The sequence below is a fragment of the Coturnix japonica genome, unplaced genomic scaffold (assembly GCF_054131305.1).
Source record: "Coturnix japonica strain WE unplaced genomic scaffold, WE-NBRP24 Scf133, whole genome shotgun sequence".
Lineage (NCBI taxonomy): Eukaryota > Metazoa > Chordata > Aves > Galliformes > Phasianidae > Coturnix > Coturnix japonica.
Window position 1 is genome coordinate 15,183 of NW_028189036.1, and position 24,872 is coordinate 40,054.

The following is a 24,872-nucleotide window of genomic DNA, read 5'->3' on the forward strand; positions in this document are numbered from 1 at the left end:
TCTTAATTACTCCATCCCTTAATTACTCCTCATTTCCATTAACCCTCAGTCCTATTATCATCCTCTTTAATTACTCCACCCCTTTAATTAATTACTCCTTAATTACCCCCTTTCCCCGCCCCCCCCAGCACCGTTCCCTCCTCTCGCGAGACTCGCCCTCCAACTCTCGCCGTGACGTCTACAACGCGCGCCGCCCGTCGCGCTTTTATGACGTCACATCGGAGCGCCGCCTCAGTCTGCTGCAGCGGCTCGGCCGCGCAGCAGCTCCGGGAGGGGGGGGAGATTCGCAGGTCGCTTCCGCTTTCTGACGTCGTTCTGACGTCATCGCGACGCGGGCGTGACGTCATTTAGCACCGCCGAGGAAGGAGGGAGGTCGCCATGGTGTCGTTGCTGTGCTGCGGGCCCAAGCTGGCGGCCTGCGGCATCGTGCTGAGCGCATGGGGCGTCGTCATGCTGGTGAATGGGGGGGGGGGGGCGGTTCCGTTGGGCCTATGGGGTTCTATGGGGTCTATAGGGTCTATATGGGGTTCTGTGGGGCCTATATGGGGTTCTATGGGGGTTCTATGGGGTCTATATGGGGTTCTATGGGGTATATATGGGGTTCTATGGGGCCTATATGGGGTTCTATGGGGGTTCTATGGGGTCTATATGGGGTTCTATGGGGCCTATAGGGTCTATATGGGGTTCTATGGGTGTTCTATGGGGTCTATATGGGGTTCTATGGGGGTTCTGTGGGGTCTATATGGGGTTCTATGGGGGTTCTATGGGGTCTATATGGGGTTCTATGGGGTCTATAGGGTCTATATGGGGTTCTATGGGGGTTCTATGGGGTCTATATGGGGTTCTATGGGGTCTATATGGGGTTCTATGGGGTCTATAGGGTCTATATGGGGTTCTATGGGGGTTCTATGGGGTCTATATGGGGTTCTATGGGGGTTCTGTGGGGTCTATATGGGGTTCTATGGGGTCTATAGGGGGTTCTATGGGGTCTATAGGGGGTTCTATGGGGCCTATAGGGGGTTCTATGGGGTCTATAGGGGGTTCTATGGGGCCTATATGGGGTTCTATGGGGCCTATATGGGGTTCTATGGTGTCTATAGTGGGTTCTATGGGGCCTATGGGTGTTCTATGGGGTCTATATGGGGTTCTATGGGGGTTCTATGGGGTTCTATGGGGTTCTGTTGGGCCTATATGGGGTTCTGTGGGGGCTTTATTAGGCCTATGGGGGTTCTATGGGGGTTCTGTTGGGCCTATGGGGGTTCTATTGGGACTGTATGGGGTTTTAGGGGGTTCTATTGGGACTATATGGGGTTCTGTGGGGGTTCTATTGGGCCTATGGGGGTTCTATGGGGCCTATAGGGGTTCTATGGGGGTTCCATGGGGCCTTTAGGGGTTCTTTGGGGGTTCTATTGGGCCTATAGGGGTTCTATTGGGCCTATAGGGGTTCTATGGGTCCTATAGGGGCTCTATGGGGGTTCTGTTGTGCCTGTAGGGGTTCTGAGGGGGGTCTGAGGGTGTCTCTATGGGACTATGGGGGTCTTTATGGGGCCATAGATATTTCTACGGGGCTGTGGGGTCTCTATGGGGCTGTAGGGTCCCCTTGTGCTGTGTGTGTGGGGGGGTTTCTATAGGGCCAGCCCCACAGCCCCACCTCCCACTTCCCCTTTGGGGCATCAGGCGCTGCTGTGTCACCACGTGTCCCATAACCACCCCACATCCGGCCCCACTGACCCCATTGTCCCCATATCCCATTGTCCCCATTGTCCCCCCACCCCACTGTCCCCCTCCCCATTGTCCCCATTGTCCCTATATCCCATTGTCCCCATTGTCCCCCCTCCCCATTGTCCCCATTGTCCCTATATCCCATTGTCCCCATTGTCCCCCACCCCATTGTCCCTACTGTCCCCATTGTCCCCCGTGTCCCCATTGTCCCTATATCCCATTATCCCCCACCCCATTGTCCCCATTGTCCCCATACCCCATTGTCCCTATATCCCATTGTACCCAATGTCCCCCCACCCCATTGTCCCTATCTCCCCATTGTCCCCATTGTCCCTATTGTCCCTATTGTCCCCCCCCCCCCATCCCGCCCCATTCCGGTTCCATCTGCCCCACAGGGTGTTGACGGTGACATTGTGTGGGGTGACATTGAGACCTAATGGGGGGGGAGGGGAGGGGACAGCAGGAAGTGAGTGACACAAAGGGGGGGTGACATATGGGGGGGGGCAGTGACATAAAGGGGGTGGGGGGGGTATGGCAGCCATCTTTATGTCCCCTCTTTCCCCCCCCCCCCCAGGTTCTGTTGGGGATCTTCTTCAACGTCCATTCAGCTGTGCTGATCGAGGACGTCCCGTTCACCGAGGAGGACTTCAATGAGTGAGTTGGGGTCTATGGGGGTCTATTGGGGGCTGATGGGGGGCATTGGGGTCTATTAGGGTCTATTGGGGTCTATTGGGGGCTGATGGGGGGCATTGGGGTCTATTAGGGGCTATTGGGGGCTGATGGGGGGTATTGGGGTCTATTGGGATCTATTAGGGTCTATTGGGGTCCATTGGGGGCTATTGGGGTCTATTAGGGTCTATTGGGGTCTATTGGGGGTTATTGGGGTCTATTAGGGTTTATTGGGATTCATTGGGGTCTATTGGGGCCTATTAGGGGCTATTGTGGTCTGCTGGGGTCTGTTGGGGGCTATCTGGGTCTATTAGGGGCTATTGGGGGCTGATGGGGGCTATAGGGGTCTATTAGGGGCTATTGGGGGCTGATGGGGGCTATAGGGGGCTATTGGGGTCTATTAGGGGCTATTGGGGTCTATTGGGGGCTATCAGGGGCTATTGGGGTCTATTAGGGGCTATTGGGGTCTATTGGGGTCTATTAGGGGCTATTGGGGTCCATTGGGGTCTATTAGGGGCTGTTGGGGTCTATTGGGGTCCATTGGGGTCTATTAGGGGCTATTGGGGTCTATTGGGGTCCATTGGGGTCTATTAGGGGCTATTGGGGTCTATTAGGGTCTATTAGGGTCTATTGGGTTCTATTAGGGTCTATAGAAGTCTATTAGGGTCTGTTGGGGTCTATTAGGGGCTATTAGGGTCTATTAGGGTCTGTTGGGGTCTATTAGGGTCTGTTGGGGTCTATTAGGGTCTGTTGGGGGCTATTAGGTTCTATTAGGGTCTATTGGGTTCTATTAGGGTCTATAGAAGTCTATTGGGGTCTATTAGGGGCTATTAGTATCTATTAGGACCTATTGGGGGTCTATTATTAGGGGCTGGGGGGGGGTCAAAGTTGATACCAACCCCCTTATGAACCATTGAATCCCCTTTATCTCTTATCTCCATCCATTGTAGTGGTCCGGACCGGATCTATGGGCTGTACGAACGGGTCGGAACCAATTGCTTTGTGGCTGCGGGTCTTTATCTCATATTGGGAGGCTTCGCTTTGTGTCAGGCCCGACTCAATAAGAGGAAGGAATACCTGGTTCGTTAATTACCATGGCAACCAGAGCAAAGAAAGACCCCCCCCCCTTTATCCCATAACCCCCCCACACCCCCCTATTTCCTACATAGAGACCCCCAGTCCCTGCTCTGATCCCATTGGTGGTGCTTGGAGGACCCAAAGGGGGTCTTGGAGGACCTAAAGGTCTTGGAGGACCTAAAGGGGTTCTTGGAGGACCTAAAGGTCTTGGAGGACCTATAGGGGTTCTTGGAGGACCCAAAGGTCTTAGAGGACCTATAGGGGTTCTTGGAGGACCTAAAGGTCTTGGAGGACCTATAGGGGTTCTTGGAGGACCTAAAGGTCTTGGAGGACCTATAGGGGTTCTTGGAGGACCTAAAGGTCTTGGAGGACCTAAAGGGGTTCTTGGAGGACCCATTTCTTCCCTATAGCCCCATTTACCCCCCCCAATCCCGGCTCTGATCCCATTGATGGTACTTGGAGGACCCATAAGGGGGGTCTTGGAGGACCCACTGGTTTGGATCCTCTCTGTCCTACAACGTCCCAACCCATCCACTGTAATAAATGATGCTGGTCTGTATCACTGTATGGAGTTCTGGGTGTCTGTTACCATTGAGACCCCCCTAAAAGACCCCCAGTTCCTCCCTATAGCCCCCATTTCCACCCCCAATCCCAGCTCTGATCCCATTGGTGGTGCTTGGAGGACCTAAAGGGGGTCTTGGAGGACCCAAAGGGGGTCTTGGAGGACCCAAAGGGGGGGTCTTGGAGGACCTAAAGGGGTCTTTGAGGACCTAAAGGGGGTCTTTGAGGACCTAAAAGGGGTCTTGGAGGACCTAAAGGGGTCTTGGAGAACTCAAAGGTCTTGGAGGACCTAAAGGGGGTCTTGGAGGACCCAAAGGGGGTCTTGGAGGACCTAAAAGGGGTCTTGGAGGACCCAAAGGGGGTCTTGGAGGACTTAAAGGGGGTCTTGGAGGACCCAAAGGGGGTCTTGGAGGACCTATAAGGGGTCTTGGAGGACCCAAAGGTCTTGGAGGACCCAAAGGGGGTCTTGGAGGACCCATTTCTTCCCTATAGCCCCATAAAACCGTAAAACCATAGAGTCGCGTGGCTAGAGCGGCCGAGGGCGCTCCGCACCCATCCCGGAAGTGACTGCAGGAAGTAAGACGAGCCGACCGGAAGTAGAAAGGTTAAGAGCGGAAGTCAGACACCGGAAGCGGAAGTAGAGGAGACCGGAAGTGGGCGCGGCCTGCACCGGTTGCAGCGGGCAGGTCGCCCCGCGCCGCCGCCATCATTGAGGCGGAAGCGGAGCGACGGCGGCGGCGCGTGGAGACCGGAAACGGCGGCGGAGGAGGAACCACAACGGCGGGAAACGCCGCCATGACTTCCGCGTCCACCAAGGTGGGGGGGGGGGGAGGGAGGGACTTCCGGTGTGGGGGGCTGAGGGGACTTCCGGTCAGTGGGGGGCTCGAGATGAACCCCCCCCTCAGCCCCATAGGGAACCATTGAGCCCCATAGGAACCCCATAGGGACCCCATAGGGACCCTCAGCCCCATAGGGAACCATTGAGCCCCATAGGAATCCCATAGGGACCCTCAGCCCCATAGGGAACCATTGAGCCCCATAGGAACCCCATAGGGACCCTCCAAAGGTTCCATAGGGAACCATTAAGCCCCATAGGAATCCCATAGGGACCCCATTGGACCCCTCAGCCCCATAGGGAACCATTGAGCCCCATAGGAACCCCATAGAACCCTCCCAGCCCCATAGGAATCCCATAGGGACCCCATAGGGATCCTCAGCCCCATAGGGAACCATTGAGCCCCATAGGAACCACATAGGGACCCCATTGGACCCTCCCAGCCCCATAGGAATCCCATAGGGACCCCATAAGGACCCTCAGCCCCATAGGGACCCCATTGGACCCCATAGAACCTTCCCAGCCCCATAGGAATCCCATAGGGACTCCATAGGGACCCTCAGCCCCATAGGGAACCATTGAGCCCCATAGGAACCCCATAGAACCCTCTCAGCCCCATATAAATCCCATAGGGACCCTCAGCCCCATAGGGAACCACTGAGCCCCATAGGAACCCCATAGAGACCCCATAGGGAACCACTGAGCCCCATAGGGACCCCATAGGACCCTCCCAGCCCCATAGGGGATCCTTCAGCCCCATAGAGAACCCATAGGGACCCCATAGGCACCCTCAGCCCCATAGAAACCCCACAGAGACCCCATAGGGACCCTCAGCCCCATAGGGACCCCATAGAGACCCCATAGGGACCCTCAGCCCCATAGAAACCCCATAGAGACCCCATAGGGACCCTCAGCCCCATAGGAACCCCATAGGGACCCCATAGGGACCCTCAGCCCCATAGGGAACCATTCAGCCCCATAGGAACCCCATAGGGACCCCATAGAACCCTCCCAGCCCCATAGAAACCCCATAGTTCCCCTCAGCCCCATAGAAACCCCATAGTGGATCCCAGTCCATCCCAGTTGCTTCCCTCAGGTCGGGGAAATCTTCTCGGCCGCGGGCGCCGCGTTCTCCCGGCTGGGGGAGCTGACGATGCAGCTGCACCCCATGGCTGACAGCCCTGCGGGGTACGGGCTATGGGGTGATGGGGGGATATGGGGTGATGGGGGGTTATGGGGGGCTATGGGGTTATGGGGGGATATGGGGTTATGGGGGGGATATGGGGGATATGGGGGGATATAGGGTTATGGGGGGTATGGGGTGATGGGGGGATACGGGGTGATGGGGGGCTATGGGGTTATGGGGGCTATGGGGTGATGGGGGGCTATGGGGTTATGGGGGGAGGATATGGGGTTATGGGGGGATATGGGGTTATGGGGGGATGTGGGGTTATGGGGGATATGGGGTGATGGGGGGATATGGGGTTATGGGGGGATATGGGGTTGATATGGAGGGATATGGGGGGATATGGGGTGATGGGGGGTATGGGGTGATGGGGGGATATGGGGGGATATGGGGTTATGGGGGGCTATGGGGTTATGGGGGGATATGGGGTTATGGGGGGATATGGGGTGATGGGGGGGTATGGGGTTATGGGGGGATATGGGGTTGATATGGAGGGATATGGGGGGATATGGGGGGGATATGTGGTTGATATGGAGGGATATGGGAGGATATGGGGTGATGGGGGCTATGGGGGATATGGGGGGATATGGGGGCTATGGGGTGATGGGGGGCTATGGGGTGATGGGGAGATATGGGGTGATGGGGGGATATGGGGTGATGGGGGGAGGATATGGGGTTATGGGGGGATATGGGGTTATGGGGGGTATGGGGTGATGGGGGGCTATGGGGTGATGGGGGGATATGGGGTCAGATGGGGGGGGATATGGGGGGTTATGGGGGGGATATGGGGTGATGGGGGGCTATGGGGTTGATATGGAGGGATATGGGGGGGATATGGGGTTGATATGGAGGGATATGGGGGGATATGGGGTCAGTGGGGGAGATATGGGGAGGATGTGGGGGGATATGGGGTCAGATGGGGGGCTATGGGGGGGATATGGGGTCAGATGGGGAGGATATGGGGTTAGTGGGGGGGATATGGGGAGGATATGGGGTCAGATGGGGGGGGATATGGGGGGTTATGGGGGGGATACGGGGTCAGATGGGGGGGATATGGGGTTATGGGGGGGATACGGGGTCAGATGGGGGGGATATGGGGTCAGTGGGGGGATATGGGGGGGATATGGGGTCTGATGGGGGGGATATGGGGTTGATATGGAGAGATATGGGGTCATATGAGGGGATATGGGGGGATATGGGGTCAGATGGGGGGATATGGGGTCATATGGGGAGGATGTGGGGGGATATGGGGGAGGATATGGGGGGATTATGGGGTGATGGGGGGCTATGGGGGGGATATGGGGTCATATGGGGGGCTATTGGGTCAGTGGGGGTGTTATGGGGGGAGGATATGGGGGGGATATGGGGTCAGTGGGCGGGATATGGGGGACTATGGGGGGGATATGGGGTCATATGAGGGGATATGGGGGCGATATGGGGGGGTATGGGGCAGTTATGGGTCAGTGGGGGGGATATGGGGTTGATATGGGGGAGTATGGGGTCAGTGGAGGGATATGGGGGGGATATGGGGTCATTGGGGGGGGTTATGGGGGGATATGGGGTCAGATGGGGGATATGGAGGGGGATATGGGGGGGCTATGGGGGAGTATGGGGTCAGTGGGGGGATATGGGTGGTGTATGGGGGGATATGGGGTCAGTTGAGGGGATATGGGTGGTGTATGGGAGGATATGGGGGTGATGAGGGGGGATATAGGGGGGATATGGGGTAATATGGGGCGCTATGGGGCATCTATGGGGTATCTATGGGGCGCTATGGGGCAGGGCCAAGTGGACGCCGGCGGAGCTGGAGCTGCTTCGCGCAGCCGTGCGGCGCTTTGGGGACGACCTGCAGCGCATCAGCGCCATCATCCGCGAGCGCACGCTGTAAGGGGGCGGCCCCACATTGCCCCCCCCGCCCCACAACCAACCCCTGCCCCATAACCACCCCATAACCAACCCCTGCCCCATAACCAGCCTATAACCAACTCCTGCCCCATAACCAACTCCTGCCCCACAACCAACCCCTGCCCCATAACCAACCCCTGCCCCATAACCAACCCCTGCCCCATAACCACCCCATAACCAACCCCTGCCCCATAACCAACCCCTGCCCCATAACCACCCCATAACCAACCCCTGCCCCATAACCAACCCCTGCCCCATAACCACCCCATAACCAACCCCTGCCCCATAACCACCCCATAACCAACCCCTGCCCCATAACCACCCCATAACCAACCCCTGCCCCACAACCAACCCCTGCCCCATAACCAACCCCTGCCCCATAACCACCCCATAACCAACCCCTGCCCCATAACCACCCTATAACCAACCCCTGCCCCACAACCACCCCATAACCAACCCCTACCCCATAACCAACCCCTGCCCCATAACCACCCCATAACCAACCCCTACCCCATAACCACCCCATAACCAACCCCTACCCCATAACCAACCCCTGCCCCATAACCACCCCATAACCAAGCCCTACCCCATAACCACCCCATAACCAACCCCTGCCCCACAACCAACCCCTGCCCCATAACCAGCCTATAACCAACCCCTGCCCCATAACCAGCCTATAACCAACCCCTGCCCCATAACCAACCTCTGCCCCACAACTAACCCGGTCTGACCCCAAAGGGACCCAAAACGGCCCCAAAGGGACCCAAAATGGACCCCAAAAAGGACCCAAATAGACCCTAAAAGGACCCAAATTGACCCCAAAATGGATCCTAAAAGGACCGAAATGAGCCCAAATAGACCCAAAAAGGACCCAAATGGGCCCAAATTGACCCCAAAAGGACCTAAAATGGCCCCAAAAAGACCCCAAATAGACCCTAAAAGGACCCAAATGGCCCCAAATTGACCCCAAAATAGACTCAAAATGGCCGCCAACTAGGCCCCAAATCCTCTCCTTCCTCCCCCACTTCCGCTTCCGCCCCTGGCCCCGCCTCTTTATCCCCCCATCCAATCAGCTGCGGGGCGAGCCGGAAGTCGTCCGAAGATGAAAGGACGCGGGCCTTCCCCCTTAAATATCCCCAAATCCTTCGATTTTACCCCAAAAATGATCCAAAATTCCCCATTTTCACCCCAAAATTTATTTCAAAAGCTCCAAAACATCCCAATTTAACCCCAAAACACCTTTAAATCCCCTCCCTATCCTTCCCTATATCACTTCCGTTTCCGCTCTTAACCCCGCCCCTTTTCCCTCTTGTCCAATCAGCGCTCAGCCCTTAAATTCCCTCTATCGTAGCCCACTTCCGCTTCCGCTCTTAACCCCGCCCCTTTTCCCTCGTCCAATCAGCGCACAGCCCTTAATCCCCTTCTTATCCCCTCCTTCATCTCCCACTTCCGCTTCCGCTCTTAACCCCGCCCCTTTTCCCCTCTCGTCCAATCAGCGCTCAGCTTCGTGGTGCCGCCCGCCGGAAGGCCTACGAGGAAGGCGGGCTGCCGCTTCCGGCCCCTACCCCGGATTCACCCAAACGGGCCCAAAGGAGACCGGGGGGGGGCGGGGCGTCACCGGAACCGCCCCCGAAAAGACCCAAATCCACTTCCGGTATGGGAGACCCCCCCTCACGACCCCAATTTGGGACCCACCCCTTAATTAGAACCCCCCCCCCCCAATTATATGGGATCCCTCTTGATTTGGGTCCCCCCATTATTTGGGTCCCCCCATTATTTGGGTCCCTCTTTATTTGGGTTCCCCCCTGTTTCGACCCCCGCCACTTTGGTTCCCCCTTTATTTGGGTCCCCCCACCCCCTTATTAGGGACTCCTCCTCTTTGAGTCCCCTCTTTATTTGCCCCCCTCCCCAAATCTTGGGACCCAACCCCTTTAAGACCCCCCCCCCCCCCCCAGCCCCAGTTTGAACCTCCACCCCGACCCCCTTTAGGGACCCCCCCCCTTATTTAGCTCCCCAACCCCCCCCTTTAGAGCCCCTTTATTTGGGACCCCCGCCCCCCTTTAAGACCCCCTCCCCCTCCCCCACTTATTTGGGACCCTCCCTCTATGGGACCCCCTTTATTTGCCCCCTTCTGCCCCTCCATCCATGCGAACCCCCCCCCCTTATTTGCCCCCCTCCCCCCCCCCCATCTGTACAGCACCCTTATTTGGAACCCCCCCCCAGTTTGAACCCCCCCCCCCGACCCCCTTTTGGGACCCCCTCCCCCCCTTTTTGCCCCCCCACCCCCCCTTTAGAGCCCCCTTATTTGGGACCCCACCCCCCTTTAGGAATCTCCATCCTTTGAGACCCTCCCTAATTTAGGACCCCCCCCCAATTTTCGGACCCCCCCCCCTTATTTGGGACCCCCCCCCTTTAAGACCCCCCCCCCCTCTTTGGGAACCCCCCAATTTAGACACCCCCACCCCCCCCTTTATTTGGGACCCTCACCCAGTTTGGACCCCCCCCTTCCCCTCTTTAGTCCCCTCCCCCCATTGGGACCCCCCCCCTTAATTTGGGACCGCCCCCCACTCTTATTTAACCCCCCCCCCCCCCTTTTTCAGAGCCCCCCCCCACTGATGCCGACCCCCCCGGGGGGGACGTGGTGGATGTGGAGGGATTGGGGGAACCCCCCCCCCCAAAAAGGAGCCCCCCGGAACTGGGTGAGATGGGGGGGGGGCCCTTATAGGGTCGTTATGGGGTCATTATGGGGTGGTTATGGGGTTATGGGGTCGTTATGGGGCCCTTATGGGGTCGTTATGAGGTTATGGGGTTGTTATGGGGCCATTATGGGGTTATGGGGTCGTTATGGGCTTGTTATGGGGTCGTTATGGGGTTATGGGGTTGTTATGGGGCCATTATGGGGTTATGGGGTCGTTATGGGGTTATGGGGTCATTATGGGGCCCTTATGGGGTCGTTATGAGGCCTTTATGGGGTCATTACAGGGTCACTATGGGGTTATGGGGTCGTTATGGGGCCCTTATGGGGTCGTTATGGGGTTATGGGGTCATTATGGGGCTCTTATGGGGTCATTATGGGGTTGTTATGGGGTCGTTATGGGGTTATGGGGTTGTTATGGGGCCATTATGGGGTTATGGGGTCGTTATGGGGTTATGGGGTTGTTATGGGGCCATTATGGGGTTATGGGGTCGTTATGGGGTTATGGGGTCACTATGGGGCCCTTATGGGGTCTTTATGGGGTTATGGGGTGGTTATGGGGTTTTGGGGTCATTATGAGGCTCTTATGGGGTCTTTATGGGCTTGTTATGGGGTCGTTATGGGGTTATGGGGTTGTTATGGGGCCATTATGGGGTTATGGGGTCGTTATGGGGTTGTTATGGGGCCATTATGGGGTTATGGGGTCGTTATGGGGTTGTTATGGGGCCATTATGGGGTTATGGGGTCGTTATGGGGCCGTTATGGGTTCGCTATGGGGTTGTTAATGGGTTATGGGGTGGGGATGGGGCCATTATGGGGTCGCTATGGGGTTGTTATGGGGTTATGGGGTAGGTATGGAGTGGTTATAGGGTGGCTATGGGGTGACTGTGAGGTTATGGGGTGGCTATGGGACACTATGGGGCTCTATGGGGTTTTATGGGATTCTATGGGGTTCAGTAGGGTTCTATGGGGTGCTGTGGGGTGCTGTGGTGTGCTATGGGGCTCAGTGGGGTGCTATGGGGTGCTGTGGGGCTCAGTGGGGTGCTATGGGTTACTATAGGCTTCTATAGGGTTCTTTAGGGCTCTATAGGGTTTTTTGGGGTTCTATGGGGTTTTATGGGGCTGTGTGGGGTTTCTATATGCATCTTTATGCCCCCCCCCTCCCCACAGTGTGAATGGAGCCCTCCGTGGGACCCCCCCCCCACGACCCCCCTCCCATGGACCCCACAACAACGGACCCCCCCTTATTAGCCCCCCCCCCCAAGACCCCAAAACCCCATTGGGGTCCCCCCCCCCATATTTGCACCCCAATAAACAGCTGTGACCCCCCCACCCCCCCCCCGGTATTCTGTGGTGTTTTCTGCCCCCCCTCCATTAATGGGACCCCCCCCCAATTTAAAGGCATTCCTCTATATAAAGGACCCCCCCCCACATTTATAAGGACCCTTCTTATGAAGACCCCCCCCCCCACTTTATGAGGACCCCCCCACCTTTATGAGGGCCCCTCCCCTTTTATAGGGACCCCCCCACTTTATAGGGTCCCCCCTTTTATATGGGACCCCCCCTTTATGAACCCCCCCCCCCACCCTTTAATGAGGAGCCCCCTCATATGGACACAGCACTGGGTTGTCTTTATTGGGATGACACAACAGCGCTATGGGGCGCTATGGGGCACAGTGGGGTGTTTATGGGGCACAGTGGGGTGTTTATGGGGCACTGTGGGGTGCTGTGGGGTGCCTATGGGGTGTTTATGGGGCCCAGTGGGGTGCTTATGGGGCACTGTGGGGTGCCTATGGGGTGGTTATGGGGCCCTGTGGGGTGCTTATGGGGCACTGTGGGGCCTGTGGGGTGCTGTGGGGTGCCTATGGGGTGCTGTGGGGTGCCTATGGGGTGCTTATGGGGCACTGTGGGGTGCTTATTAAGTGCTATGGGGCCTGTGGGGTGCCTATGAGGTGCTTATGGGACACTGTGGGGTGCCTATGGGGCACTGTGGGGTGCTTATTGGGTTCTATGGGGCCCTGTGGGTTGCTTATGGGGCACTGTGGGGTGCCTATGGGGCACTGTGGGGTGCTTATGGGATGCTGTGGGCTGGCTATGGGGCAGCTATGGGGTGCTGTGGGGTGCTATGGGGACAATCAGAGCTCCGGGTGTTGGGGACGGTGATGGTGACCCTCAGGGTGTTGTAGGGACCCATTGGGTGTAGCTGATCCCATTGGGGTGTTGTAGGGCCCCATTAGGTGTATCTGATCCTATTGGGGTGTTGTGGGGTCCCTATGGGTGTAGTTGATCCTATTGGGGTGTTATAGGGACCCATTGGGTGTCTCTGGTCCCATTGGGGTGTTGCTGGGCTCCTCAAGGTGTTGTAGGGACCCTCAGGTTGTAGCTGACCCTATTGGGGTGTTGTAGGGACCCATTGAGTGTATCTGATCCTATTGCGGTGTTGTAGGGACCCATTGGGTGTCTCTGGTTCCACTGGGGTGTTGTAGGGCCCCTCAGGTTGTAGTTGATCCTATTGGGGTGTTGTAGGGACCCTCAGGGTGTTGTAGGGCTCCTCAGGTTGTTGTAGGGCCCCTCAGGTTGTAGCTGATCCTATTGGGGTGTTGTAGGGACCCTTTGGGTGTATCTGGCCCCATTGGGGTGTTGTAGGGACCCTCAGGTTGTAGCTGATCCTATTGGGGTGTTATAAGGACCCATTGGGGTGTTGTAGGGCTTCTCAGGTTGTAGTTGATCCTATTGGGGTGTTGTAGGGCTCCTCAGGTTGTTGTAGGAACTCATTGGGTGTCTCTGGTTCCATTGGGGTGTTGTAGGGCCCCTCAGGTTGTAGCTGATCCCATTGGGGTGTTGCTGGGCTCCTCAGGTTGTTGTAGGGACCCATTGGGTGTATCTGATCCCATTGGGGTGTTGTAGGGCCCCTCAGGTTGTAGTTGATCCTATTGGGGTGTTATAGGGACCCTCAGGGTATTGTAGGGCTCCTCAGGTTGTTGTAGGGACCCATTGGGTGTCTCTGATCCTATTGGGGTGTTGTAGGGCTCCTCAGGTTGTATCTGATCCTATTGGTGTGTTGTAGGAACCCATTGGGTGTATCTGGTTCCATTGTAGGGCCCCTATGGGTGTCTCTGGTTCCATTGGGGTGTTGTAGGGCCCCTCAGGTTGTAGCTGATCCTATTGGGGTGTTGTAGGGACCCATTGGGTGTCTCTGGTTCCATTGTAGGGCCCCTATGGGTGTCTCTGGTTCCATTGGGGTGTTGTAGGGCCCCTCAGGTTGTAGTTGATCCTATTGGGGTGTTGTAGGGACCCTCAGGTTGTAGTTGATCCTATCAGGGTGTTATAGGGACCCTCAGGGTGTTGTAGGGCTCCTCAGGTTGTTGTAGGGCCCCTCAGATTGTAGTTGATCCTATTGGGGTGTTGTAGGGATCCATTGGGGTGTTGTAGGGACCCTCAGGTTGTAGCTGATCCTATTGGGGTGTTGTAGGGACCGTCAGGGTGTTGTAGGGCTCCTCAGGTTGTTGTAGGGACCCATTGGGTGTCTCTGATCCCATTGTGGTGTTGTAGGGCCCCATTGTGGTGTTGTAGGGCCCCTATGTTGCAGTTGTGGGGTGCTATAGGGTGGCGCAGGGCTGCTGCCGGCTGTAGTGCTCGAACTGTGTCCTCCATCGGCCCATGTAGGAGCTCCAGCGGTGGAACTCCAGGCGCCATTCGCGTTCCGCGTCCTCTGTGGGACCTGAAGCTCCAAAGACCCCAAAAGGAAAACCCTAAATAACGACCCGATCGACTCACAGCCCCATACGGACCTGTGAAAGCTCTCTGAGCCCATAAGGACCCCAGGGGACCCCATAAGGAACCCCTGACCCCATAAGGACCCCCTGAACCCATAAGGACCCCATAAGGATCCCCTGACCCCATAAGGACCCCATAGGACCCCATAAGGAACCCCTGACCCCATAAGGACCTCATAAGGACCCCATAGGACCCCATAAGGAACCCCTGACCCCATAAGGACCTCATAAGGACCCCATAGGACTCCATAAGGAACCCCTGACCCCATAAGGAGACCCTGACCCCATAAGGACCCCCTGAACCCGTAAGGACCCCCTGACCCCATAAGGACCTTCTGACACCATAAGGACCCCATAAAGACCCCATAGGACCTCATAAGCCCCCATAGGACCCCATAAGGACCCCATAGGACCCCATAAAGACCCCTGACCCTATAAAGGCCCTATAAAGACCCCATAGGACCCCATAGGACCCCTGACCCTATAAAGGCCCTATAAAGACTCCATAGGACCCCATAGGACCCCATACCGGTGGCGTTGAGCAGCTTGGGCAGGAAGCGTGTCCAGAAGGCGCAGATCTGTGTCCTCAGCCCCTGCCCCACACTTAGGGGGCGGGCGTTGAGGTGGGCGTAGCGCTGCCCCGAAGGCGTGTAGGGCGGCCATTGGGGTCCAGCCACCCCACCATTAGGGTCACTGTGGGGCCAGATAAAGGGGCAGAGATACACAATAGCCCCATTGACCCCAATAGCCCCATTGACCCCAATGTCCCCATTCACCCCAACACCCCCACTGATCCCATTACCCCAAACACCCCCATTGATCCCATTCATCCCAATGTACCCATTGACCCCATTGTCCCCATTCACCCCATTTCCCCCATTGACCCTAATGACCCCATTGCTCTCATTGGCCCTATTACCCCCATTGACCCCAATATCCCCATCACCCCCATTGACCCCAATAGCCCCATTGACCCCATTGCTCCCATTGACCCCAATGTCCCCATTCACCCCACTGATCCCAATGTTCCCATCACCCCCATTGACCCTATTCACCCCATCACCCCCATTGACCCCATATCCCTCATTACCCCCATTGCCCCCATTCACCCCAATGTCCCCATTCACCCCCATGTCCCCATTCACCCCAACACCCCCATTGACCCCATCATCCCCATTGACCCCATTGCCCCAAACACCCCCATTGATCCCATTCATCCCAATGTCCCCATTGACCCCCATTGACTCCATTCACCCCATCTCCCCCATTGACCCTAATGACCCAATCACCCCCATTGACCCTATTCACCCCAATGTCCCCATCATCCCCACTGCCCCATTGCCCCCAATGACCCTATTGACCCCAACACCCCCATTGACCCCAATGTCCCCCTTGACCCCATTCACCCCATCTCCCCCACTGACCCTAATGACCCCATTGCTCTCACTGACCCTATTACCCCCATTGACCCCATCACCCCCATTGATCCCATTCCTCCCATTGACTCCATTGTCCCCAGTGACCCCATTCATCCCAACACCCCCACTGACCCCATCACCCCCATTGACCCCAATGATCCCAGTGTCCCCATTGCCTCCAATAGCCCCATCACCCCCATTGGCCCCATCACTCCCATTGACCCCTACACCCTTATCAACCCCATTCACCCCAACACCCCCATTGACCCCATTGATCCCATTGACCCCAACACCCCCATTGCCCCCAACACCCCCATTGACCCCAATGTCCCCATTCACCCCCATTCACCCCATCACCCCCATTGACCCCAACACCCCTATCAACCCCATTCACCCCATCACCCCCATTGGCCCCATTGGCCCCATCATCCCCATTCACCCCATCACCCCCATTGGCCCCATTGGCCCCATCATCCCCATTCACCCCATCACCCCCATTGGCCCCAATGTCCCCATTGACCCCAACACCCCCACTGCCCCCATTGACCCCAATGTCCCCATTGCCCCCAATAACCCCATTACCCCCATCGCCCCATACCCGGTCCGTGCGAAGTTCCCCCAGTATCTCATGATCCTCCTGCTCAGCTCCTGCTCCTCCTTGGTGTAATTCTTTTTGGGATCCAGCGGTTGCCCGAACACGAACTCGATCTCGTACCCATGCGGGACCCCCATCCACGACGGCCATAACAGGGTGGACGCGCGATGGTCGAACAGATACGCGTAAACCTTCCCCCCCCTTTGAGCCCAGCGCTGAGCGAAGGCCATCATGGGGCAGACCACGTTGTGATCCCCTACGATGTCGTCCAGCGCCTCCCTGTTCTTTATGGGGTTATCGGCGTCCAACCAGTCGGTGTAATGAAGCACCACGGCCTCGGCCGCCAAGTCGTTGGCTTGAGGGACCCCCATGCGGACCCCCCCTAAAAACTCCTCCCTGCTTATAAGGCTTTCGTTGTCTTTCCCAAAACCTGGGACCCCATAGACGAGGAAATAGGAACCTTCGTCACGGACGGCCCCGAGGAGAACCTCGACTTCACTGGGGGATCTATGGGGGCTGGGGGCCCCAGAACCATCGGGAGAGCCCTCGTCTCTATGGGGTCTGGAGGATGATTTGGCCCCATAACCATCGGGAGAGCCCTCGTCTCTATGGGGCCTGGAGGATGACTTGGCCCCATAACCATCGGGAGAGCCCTCGTCTCTATGGGGTCTGGAGGATGATTTGGCCCCATAAACATCGGGAGAGCCCTCGTCTCTATGGGGTCTGGAGGATGATTTGGCCCCATAACCATCAGGAGACCCACTGACCCTATAACCATTGGGAGAGCCCTCGTCTCTATGGGGCCTGGAGGATGATTTGGCCCCATAGCCATCAGGAGACCCACTGACCCCATAACCATCAGGAGAGCCTTCATCCCTATGGGGCCTGGAGGATGATTTGGCCCCATAACCATCAGGTGAGCCCTCATCCCTATGGGGCCTGGAGGACCCATCACCCCCAACCCCATAACCCTCCTCTACCCCTCTGACCCCATAACTCCCCCCAACCCCATAACCCTCCCTTCCCCCTTCCTTCACCCCATAACCCTCTTTGACCCCATAACCTTCCCCTCCTCCCTCCTTCACCCCATAACCCCCCCTATCCACATCCCTTTCCCTCACCCCTCTGACCCTATAACCCTCCGGCCCCTCTTTAACCCCATAACCCCCCCCAACCCCATCCCTTTCCCTCACCCCATTGACCCCATAATCTTCCCCTCTTCCCTCCTTCACCCCATAACCCTCCGGCCCCTCTTTAACCCCATAACCCCCCCCAGCCCCATAACCTTCCCTTCCTCCCTCTTTAACCCCATAACCCTCCGGCCCCTCTTTAACCCCATAACCCCCCCCAACCCCATAACCCTCCGGCCCCTCTCTGACCCCATAACCCCCCCCAGCCCCATAACCTGCCCCTAACATCACCTCGGGGCTGTCAATGAGGAACTCCCCATCCACTACGGGGACGAACGCGAACCTAAAAACGCTTTGGGGTGGCAGAACTTCCCCTTCCCCCTCCACCAACCTCAAGGCGTCCACCCCCTTCAAACACCCCACAAGCTCCGTCTCGTTCCCATAGGGGCACCCCACAGCCTTCCCCAATAGGGCCGCCCTCCTCCTCCCTTCGGCAGCCCCTATAGTGGCCCATGGGCCGTTGGGGGACCCGCTCTGTAGGACGGCCCTATTAAACAACCCCTTGCTATAGGGTGACAATAGATGCAGCCCTATAGACGCAGCCCCGGCGCTCTCCCCAAACAACGTGACCCTATTGGGGTCCCCCCCGAAGGCTTCAGCGTTAACCCGGATCCATTGTAAGGCCAAACGTTGATCCCATAGACCCACGTTCCCCGGGGCGTCCCTATATCCCACCAAGGCCAAGAACCCTATAGATCCCACCCTATAGTTCATGGATATCACTATGGCGTCCTCAGCCACGGCCAGGTACCGGCCGTCATAGACATCCAACGACACCGAGCCGCTATAGAAGCCGCCCCCATAGACCCACACCAGCACCGGGGCTTTATGGGGTTTCCTCTTTGGGGTCCATACATTAAGATATAGGCAATCCTCATTCATTTCCCTATTAGGATTCCACATCTCCGAGCCCTCAAACCCTGGGAACGTGGTGTCAATCATCTGATAACACGCGTAGGGCTGAGTGTCCGTATCTCTAACCCCCCCCCATGGGGTTGTTATAGGGACGGGAGGGCGGAAACGGAGCGACCCTATAGGGGGAATCGCATATGGGATCCCTAAAAAGGCGGCCGCCATGACACCGGGAGGACCGGCAGGGACTAAAAGGCCCCGGATGGAACCGGTTGTAGTTCGGACCTCCGGACGGTTGGGGGCGCTGTAGGTAAAATCCGACGGCGTGGGAAAAGTGGGCGGGGCCAAGGAAAGGAGGAGGAGCCAAAGGAGGGGCTGCGGGGGGACAGAGAGATATATGGGGTTATAGGGGATTCTATAGGGTCTATGGGGTTATATGGGATTGTATAGGGTTATATGGGGTTATATGGGGTCTATGGGGTTGTATAGGGTTATATGGGGTTATGGGGTTGGGGGGGTTATGGGGTTTTGGGGGGCTGCGGGGGGACATAGTGATATAGGGTTATAGGGGTTTATATAGGGTCTATGGGGTTATATGGGGTCTTATGGGGTCTATGGGGTTATATGGGGTCTTATGGGGTTATATAGTTATGGGGTGGGGCCAAGGAAAGGAGGAGGAGCCAAAGGAGGGGCTGCGGGGGGACAGAGAGATATATGGGGTTATATAGGGTTATATGGGATTGTATAGGGTTATATGGGGTTATATGGGATTGTATAGGGTTATATGGGGTTATATGGAGTTATATGGGATTCTATAGGGTCTGTGGGGTTATATGGGGTCTTATGGGGTCTATGGGGTTATATGGGGTTATAGGGGATTGTATAGGGTTATATGGGATTCTATAGGGTCTGTGGGGTTATATGGGGTCTATGGGGTTATATGGGGTCTTATGGGGTCTTATGGGATCTATGGGGTTATATGGGGTTGTATAGGGTTATATGGGGTTATGGGGTTGGATGGGCTGCGGGGGGACAGAGAGATATATGGGGTTATATGGGATTGTATAGGGTTATATGGGATTCTATAGGGTCTGTGGGGTTATATGGGGTCTGTGGGGTTATATGGGGTCTATGGGGTTGTATAGGGTTATATGGGGTCTATGGGGTTGTATAGGGTTATATGGGGTTATGGGGTTGGATGGGCTGCGGGGGGACAGAGAGATATATGGGGTTATATGGGGTTATATGGGATTGTATAGGGTAATATGGGGTTATATGGGGTTATATGGGATTCTATAGGGCCTGTGGGGTTATATGGGGTCTATGGGGTTATATGGGGTCTTATGGGGTTATATAGTTATGGGGTGGGGCCAAGGAAAGGAGGAGGAGCCAAAGGAGGGGCTGCGGGGGGACAGAGAGATATATGGGATTATATGGGGTTATATGGGATTCTATAGGGTCTATGGGGTTATATGGGATTCTATAGGGTCTGTGGGGTTATATGGGGTCTGTGGGGTTATATGGGGTCTATGGGGTTGTATAGGGTTATATGGGGTCTATGGGGTTGTATAGGGTTATATGGGGTTATGGGGTTGGATGGGCTGCGGGGGGACAGAGAGATATATGGGGTTATATGGGGTTATATGGGATTGTATAGGGTTATATGGGGTTATATGGGGTTATATGGGATTCTATAGGGCCTGTGGGGTTATATGGGGTCTATGGGGTTATATGGGGTGTGGGGGGGTTATATAGTTATGGGGTGGGGCCAAGGAAAGGAGGAGGAGCCAAAGGAGGGGCTGCGGGGGGACAGAGAGATATATGGGGTTATATAGGGTTATATGGGATTCTATAGGGTTATATGGGATTCTATAGGGTCTGTGGGGTTATATGGGGTCTGTGGGGTTATATGGGGTCTATGGGGTTATATGGGGTTGTATAGGGTTATATGGGGTTATGGGGTTGGGGGGGCTGCGGGGGGACAGAGAGATATATGGGGTTATATAGGGTTATATGGGGTTATATAGGGTTATATGGGATTCTATAGGGTCTGTGGGGTTATATGGGGTCTTATGGGGTCTATGGGGTCTTATGGGGTTATGTGGGGTGGGGGGGGTTATGGGATCAGAGGGGGTTATGGGGTTGGGGGGGGTTATGTGGTTGAGGGGGCTGCGGGGGGACAGAGAGATATAGGGTTATAGGGGATTCTATAGGGTCTATGGGGTTATATGGGGTCTATGGGGTTGTATAGGGTTATATGGGGTTTGGGGTTGGGGGGGGCTGCGGGGGGACAGAGAGATATAGGGTTATAGGGGATTCTATAGGGTCTGTGGGGTTATATGGGGTCTATGGGGTTGTATAGGGTTATATGGGGTGGGGGGGGTTATATAGTTATGGGGTGGGGGAGGATATGGGGTCATATGGGGTTATATGGGGTTATGGGGGGTATGAGGTTATATGGGGGATATAGGGTCTATGGGGTCTTATAGGGTCATATGGGGTTATATGGGGTCAGAGGGGGATATAGGGTCATATGGGGTTATGGGGGGGGTATGGGGCTGGGGGAGCTTATGGGGTCTTATGGGGCTATGGGGGGTATGGGGCTATGGGGTTATATAGGGTTATATAGGGTGTATGGGGTTGTATAGGGTTATATGGGGGCTTATAGGGTTCTACGGGGTTATGGGATCAGAGGGGGTCGGGGGAGTTAATAGGGTTGTGGGGGTTATGGGGTCAGGGATGTTCCCATCTATGGGGCAGATCTATGGGGTCAGCCCCCCCCCCGTGCCCCTCCCCCCCCATTCCCATCTATGGGGCGGCGCTATGGGGCCCCATGGGGTGGGCGGAAGTTCCCCCCCCCCCCCGCCCTACAACAGCTGTGGGGCAGGTGGACGAGCCCCAAATAGAATCCGGGCCGGAAATAGGGGGAGGGGATGGAAAGGGGCACTTGTGGGTCAGCCCGGCCCCATAGATCGGCCCTATTACCAGCTCTAGCCCCATAGATTGGCCCTATAGAAAACCCTGGCCCCATAGATTGGCCCCATAGTGTCTCAGCCCCATAGATTGGCCCCAGCCCCATAGATTGGCCCTATAGCCATCCTCAGCCCCATAGATTGGCCCTATAACCAACCCTGGCCCCATAGATTGGCCCTATAACCAATCCCAGCCCCATAAATCGACCCTATAGCCAACCTTAGCCCCATAGATTGGCCCCAGCCCCATAGATTGGCCCTATAACTAATCCTGGATCCATAGATCAGCCCTATAGCCAACCTTAGCCCCATAGATCAGCCCTATAACCAAGTCTGGCCCCATAGATTGGCCCTATAACTAACCTTGACCCCATAGATTGGCCCTATAACCAACCTTGGCCCCATAGATCGGCCCTATTACCAGCACTAGCCCCATAGATCAGCCCTATAACTAATGCTGGTCCCATAGATCGGCCCTATAGCCATCCCTGGCCCCATAAAGAGAAGCCCATCCCATAGATCCCTGCCCCATAGGGAACCCCACACCCCATAGATCCCCACCCCACAACGAACCCCTCCCCCACCCCATAGATCCACCCCTCTCCCACCCAAAACCCCAATAAAAATCACAGCAGGTGCAGAGGGTGGGGCTGGGGGGTTATGGGGCGGTTATGGGGCAGATATAGAGCAGATATGGGGTTATGGGGCAGTTATGGGGTGGATGTGGGGTTATGGGGAGGTTATGGGGCAGTTATGGTGGGATATGCCACATATGCCCCCCATAGATATGGGGTTATGGGGCAGATATGGGGTTCTGTAGAGCAGGTATGTGATTCTATAGGGCAGAGATGGGGTTATGGGGCAGATATGGGTTTCTATAGGGCAGATATGGGGTTATGGGGGTGATAGGGGGTTCTATGGGGCAGAGATGGGAGAGGTGTGGCTCAGGGAAAGGATGACGCAGAGATGTTGAGTTGGGGGGGGTCTCTGAAATGGGGGGGATTTGGGGTTATGGGGCAGAGATGGGGTTATGGGGTGCTATGGGGCAGCTGTGGGGAGGCTATAGGGTGCCTTTGGGGCAGCTATGGGGCAGATAAGGGGCACTATGGGGCAGAGATGGAAATCAATGGGAACAGATGGAGGATGAATGGGGGTTAAGGGGTTATGGGATGGCTATGGGGTGGCTATAGGGCTGCTATGGGGCAGCTATGGGGCAGCTATGGGGTGGTATAGGGCAGCTATGGGGCAGCTATGGGGCTGCTATGGGGTGGCTATAGGGCAGCTATGGGGCAGCTATGGGGCTGCTATGGGGTGGCTATAGGGAGGCTATTGGGCTGCTATGGGGCAGCTATAGGGCAGCTATGGGGCAGCTATAGGGCAGCTATGGGGCTGCTATGGGGTGGCTATAGGGAGGCTATAGGGCTGCTATGGGGCAGCTATAGGGCAGCTATAGGGCAGCTATGGGGCAGCTATAGGGCAGCTATGGGGCTGCTATGGGGTGGCTATAGGGAGGCTATAGGGCTGCTATGGGGCAGCTATAGGGCAGCTATAGGGCAGCTATGGGGCAGCTATAGGGCAGCTATGGGGCTGCTATGGGGTGGCTATAGGGCAGCTATAGGGCAGCTATGGGGCAGCTATAGGGCAGCTATAGGGCAGCTATGGGGTGGCTATAGGGCTGCTATGGGGCAACTATGGGGTGGCTATAGGGAGGCTATAGGGCAGCTATGGGGCAGCTATAGGGCTGCTATGGGGTGGCTATGGGGCTGCTATGGGGCTGCTATAGGGCAGCTATAGGGCAGCTATGGGGCGCTATGGGGCAGCCCCGTCCTCACCTCCATCTCGTCGCCCTTCGCTGCTGCAAAACAGCGGCAGAGCTGATGGGGGGGGGGCGATGGGGGAGGGGTTAAATTGGGGGGGGGGGTTGGCAGCCCCTCCCCCACCGCTGCGGCATCAACGCCCCTCCCCCATAGCGCCAACGCCTCGGCCCCATAGAGACCTGCGGGAGCTCATTGCGGCCCCATAGATCACCTATAGGAGCCTCAAGGCTGCCCCATAGATCCCCTATAGGAACCCTAAAGCTGCCCTATAAGTGACCATAGATCCCCTATAGGAGCCATAGGGCTGCACCATAGATTCCCTATAGGAACCCTAAAGCTGCCCTATAAGTGCCCCATAGATCCCCTATAGGAACCCTAAAGCTGCCCTATAAGTGACCATAGATCCCCTATAGAAACCCTAGGGCTGCCCTATAGATTCCCTATAGGAGCCTCAAGGCTGCCCTATAAAATCCCTATAGATTCCCTATGGCTGCCCCATAGATCCCCTATAGGAGCCTCAAGGCTGCCCTATAGATCCCCTATAGAAGCTCTAGGGCTGCCCTATAGAATCCCTTTAGATTCCCTATGGCTGCCCCATAGATTTCCTATAGAAGCTCTAGGGCTGCCCCACAAATCCCCATAGGAACCCTAGGGCCCCCATTGTCCCTATTGTCCCCTCCATTGTCCCCCCCCTTGTCCCCATTGCCCCCCCATATCCCCATTGTCCCCCCCCTTGTCCCCATTGCCCCCCCATATCCCCATTGTCCCTCCCCATTGTCCCCTTATTGTCCCCCATTACCCCCCCATATCCCCATTGTCCCCCCCCTTGTCCCCATTACCCCCCCATATCCCCATTGTCCCCCCATGTCCCCATTGTCCCCTCCCATTGTTCCCACTGTCCCCCCCATATCCCCATTGTCCCCTATTATCCCCCCCTTGTCCCCATTGCCCCCCCCATATCCCCACTGTCTCCCCATTGTCCCCCCATTACCCCCCCATAACCCCGTTGTCCCCCCATGTCCCCTATTATCCCCCCCTTGTCCCCATTGTCCCCCCATATCCCCATTGCCCCCTATTATCCCCCCGTTGTCCCCCCATGTCCCCTATTGTCCCCCCCCTTGTCCCCATTGTCCCCCCATATCCTCATTGTCTTCATTGTCCCACCTATTGCCCCCCATTGCCCCCCCATATCCCCATTGTCCCCTCCTATTGTCCCTCCCATTGTCCCTCCCATTGTCCCTCCCATTGTCCCCATTGTCTCCTCCCATTGTCCCCCCCCCTCCCCGTGTACCTCCACGTGCAGCCAACGCCTGTTTGCCCATTGGGTGCCCCCCCACCCCATTGTGTGTGTCTCCCCCCCCCATTGGGTGCCCTCCCATTGGGTCTCCCCCCCCCATCCCCTCCCTCCCCCCCCCACATTGGGTGCCCTCCCCCATTGTGTGTCTCCCCCCCCCCCCCCATTGTGTGTCCCTCTCTGCCCCCCCCCCCCTTTGGGTGCCCTCCCCCCCCACCCATAGTGTGTCCCTCCCCCTCCCCCCCCATTGAGTGACACCCCCCACCCATTGGGTGCCCCCCCATTGGGTGACCCCCCCCCCCCCCCCA

General features: G+C 56.7%; 3 protein-coding genes and 3 long non-coding RNA genes across 29 annotated transcripts; 3 read left to right on the forward strand and 3 right to left on the reverse strand.

Moving 5' to 3' along the window:
- Positions 1–215: 215 nt before the first annotated feature.
- LOC146751112 (ribonuclease kappa) lies at positions 216–4,027 on the forward strand. 4 transcript variants are annotated; one of them, XR_014941884.1, is made up of 4 exons: positions 216–456; positions 2,297–2,376; positions 3,342–3,633; positions 3,730–4,027. XR_014941884.1 is itself a non-coding variant. In XM_085535573.1 (3 exons), exons 1-3 carry the CDS (start codon positions 379–381, stop codon positions 3,478–3,480), a joined length of 297 nt encoding a protein of 98 aa, XP_085391699.1. In that variant the 5' UTR covers positions 216–378; the 3' UTR covers positions 3,481–4,027. The 4 variants fall into 4 exon arrangements, 1 of the variants encoding a protein (XP_085391699.1); XR_014941883.1 differs by having other exon boundaries at positions 3,342–3,615; positions 3,673–4,027; XR_014941885.1 differs by having other exon boundaries at positions 3,342–3,615; positions 3,751–4,027.
- Positions 4,028–4,671: 644 nt separating this feature from the next.
- Positions 4,672–11,982, forward strand: BACC1 (BPTF associated chromatin complex component 1). 4 transcript variants are annotated; one of them, XM_085535570.1, is made up of 6 exons: positions 4,672–4,845; positions 5,948–6,052; positions 7,833–7,934; positions 9,452–9,609; positions 10,556–10,654; positions 11,821–11,982. In XM_085535570.1, exons 2-6 carry the CDS (start codon positions 6,018–6,020, stop codon positions 11,823–11,825), a joined length of 399 nt encoding a protein of 132 aa, XP_085391696.1. In that variant the 5' UTR covers positions 4,672–4,845; positions 5,948–6,017; the 3' UTR covers positions 11,826–11,982. The 4 variants fall into 4 exon arrangements, with proteins under 4 accessions (XP_085391696.1, XP_085391695.1, XP_085391698.1 ...); XM_085535569.1 differs by having other exon boundaries at positions 5,961–6,052; XM_085535572.1 differs by lacking the exon at positions 7,833–7,934.
- A 276-nt stretch (positions 11,983–12,258) lies between these two features.
- Positions 12,259–12,758, reverse strand: LOC146751113 (uncharacterized). 2 transcript variants are annotated; one of them, XR_014941901.1, is made up of 2 exons: positions 12,628–12,758; positions 12,259–12,512 (listed from the first exon to the last, which is right to left on the reverse strand). It is a non-coding gene; the product is annotated as an uncharacterized LOC146751113 (long non-coding RNA). The 2 variants fall into 2 exon arrangements; XR_014941902.1 differs by having other exon boundaries at positions 12,259–12,387; positions 12,628–12,757.
- Positions 12,759–12,889: 131 nt separating this feature from the next.
- On the forward strand, positions 12,890–16,488 carry LOC116652606 (uncharacterized). Of its 17 annotated transcripts, XR_014941895.1 has the most exons (4): positions 12,890–13,026; positions 13,207–13,226; positions 13,307–13,467; positions 13,508–16,488. It is a non-coding gene; the product is annotated as an uncharacterized LOC116652606 (long non-coding RNA). The 17 variants fall into 17 exon arrangements; XR_014941889.1 differs by lacking the exon at positions 12,890–13,026 and having other exon boundaries at positions 13,051–13,467; positions 13,508–13,951; positions 13,992–16,488; XR_014941890.1 differs by lacking the exon at positions 12,890–13,026 and having other exon boundaries at positions 13,051–13,467; positions 13,508–13,951; positions 14,032–16,488.
- LOC107306985 (acetylcholinesterase-like) lies at positions 14,232–23,385 on the reverse strand. The gene is made up of 7 exons (XM_085535574.1): positions 23,286–23,385; positions 17,819–18,856; positions 17,688–17,755; positions 17,470–17,621; positions 16,443–17,283; positions 14,956–15,119; positions 14,232–14,371 (listed from the first exon to the last, which is right to left on the reverse strand). The coding sequence occupies exons 1-7, from the start codon at positions 23,289–23,291 to the stop codon at positions 14,250–14,252; spliced, it is 2,391 nt and encodes a 796-aa protein (XP_085391700.1). The 5' UTR covers positions 23,292–23,385; the 3' UTR covers positions 14,232–14,249.
- Positions 21,129–23,279, reverse strand: LOC146751114 (uncharacterized). Its single transcript, XR_014941903.1, has 2 exons — positions 21,848–23,279; positions 21,129–21,816 (listed from the first exon to the last, which is right to left on the reverse strand). It is a non-coding gene; the product is annotated as an uncharacterized LOC146751114 (long non-coding RNA).
- Positions 23,386–24,872: the final 1,487 nt, after the last annotated feature.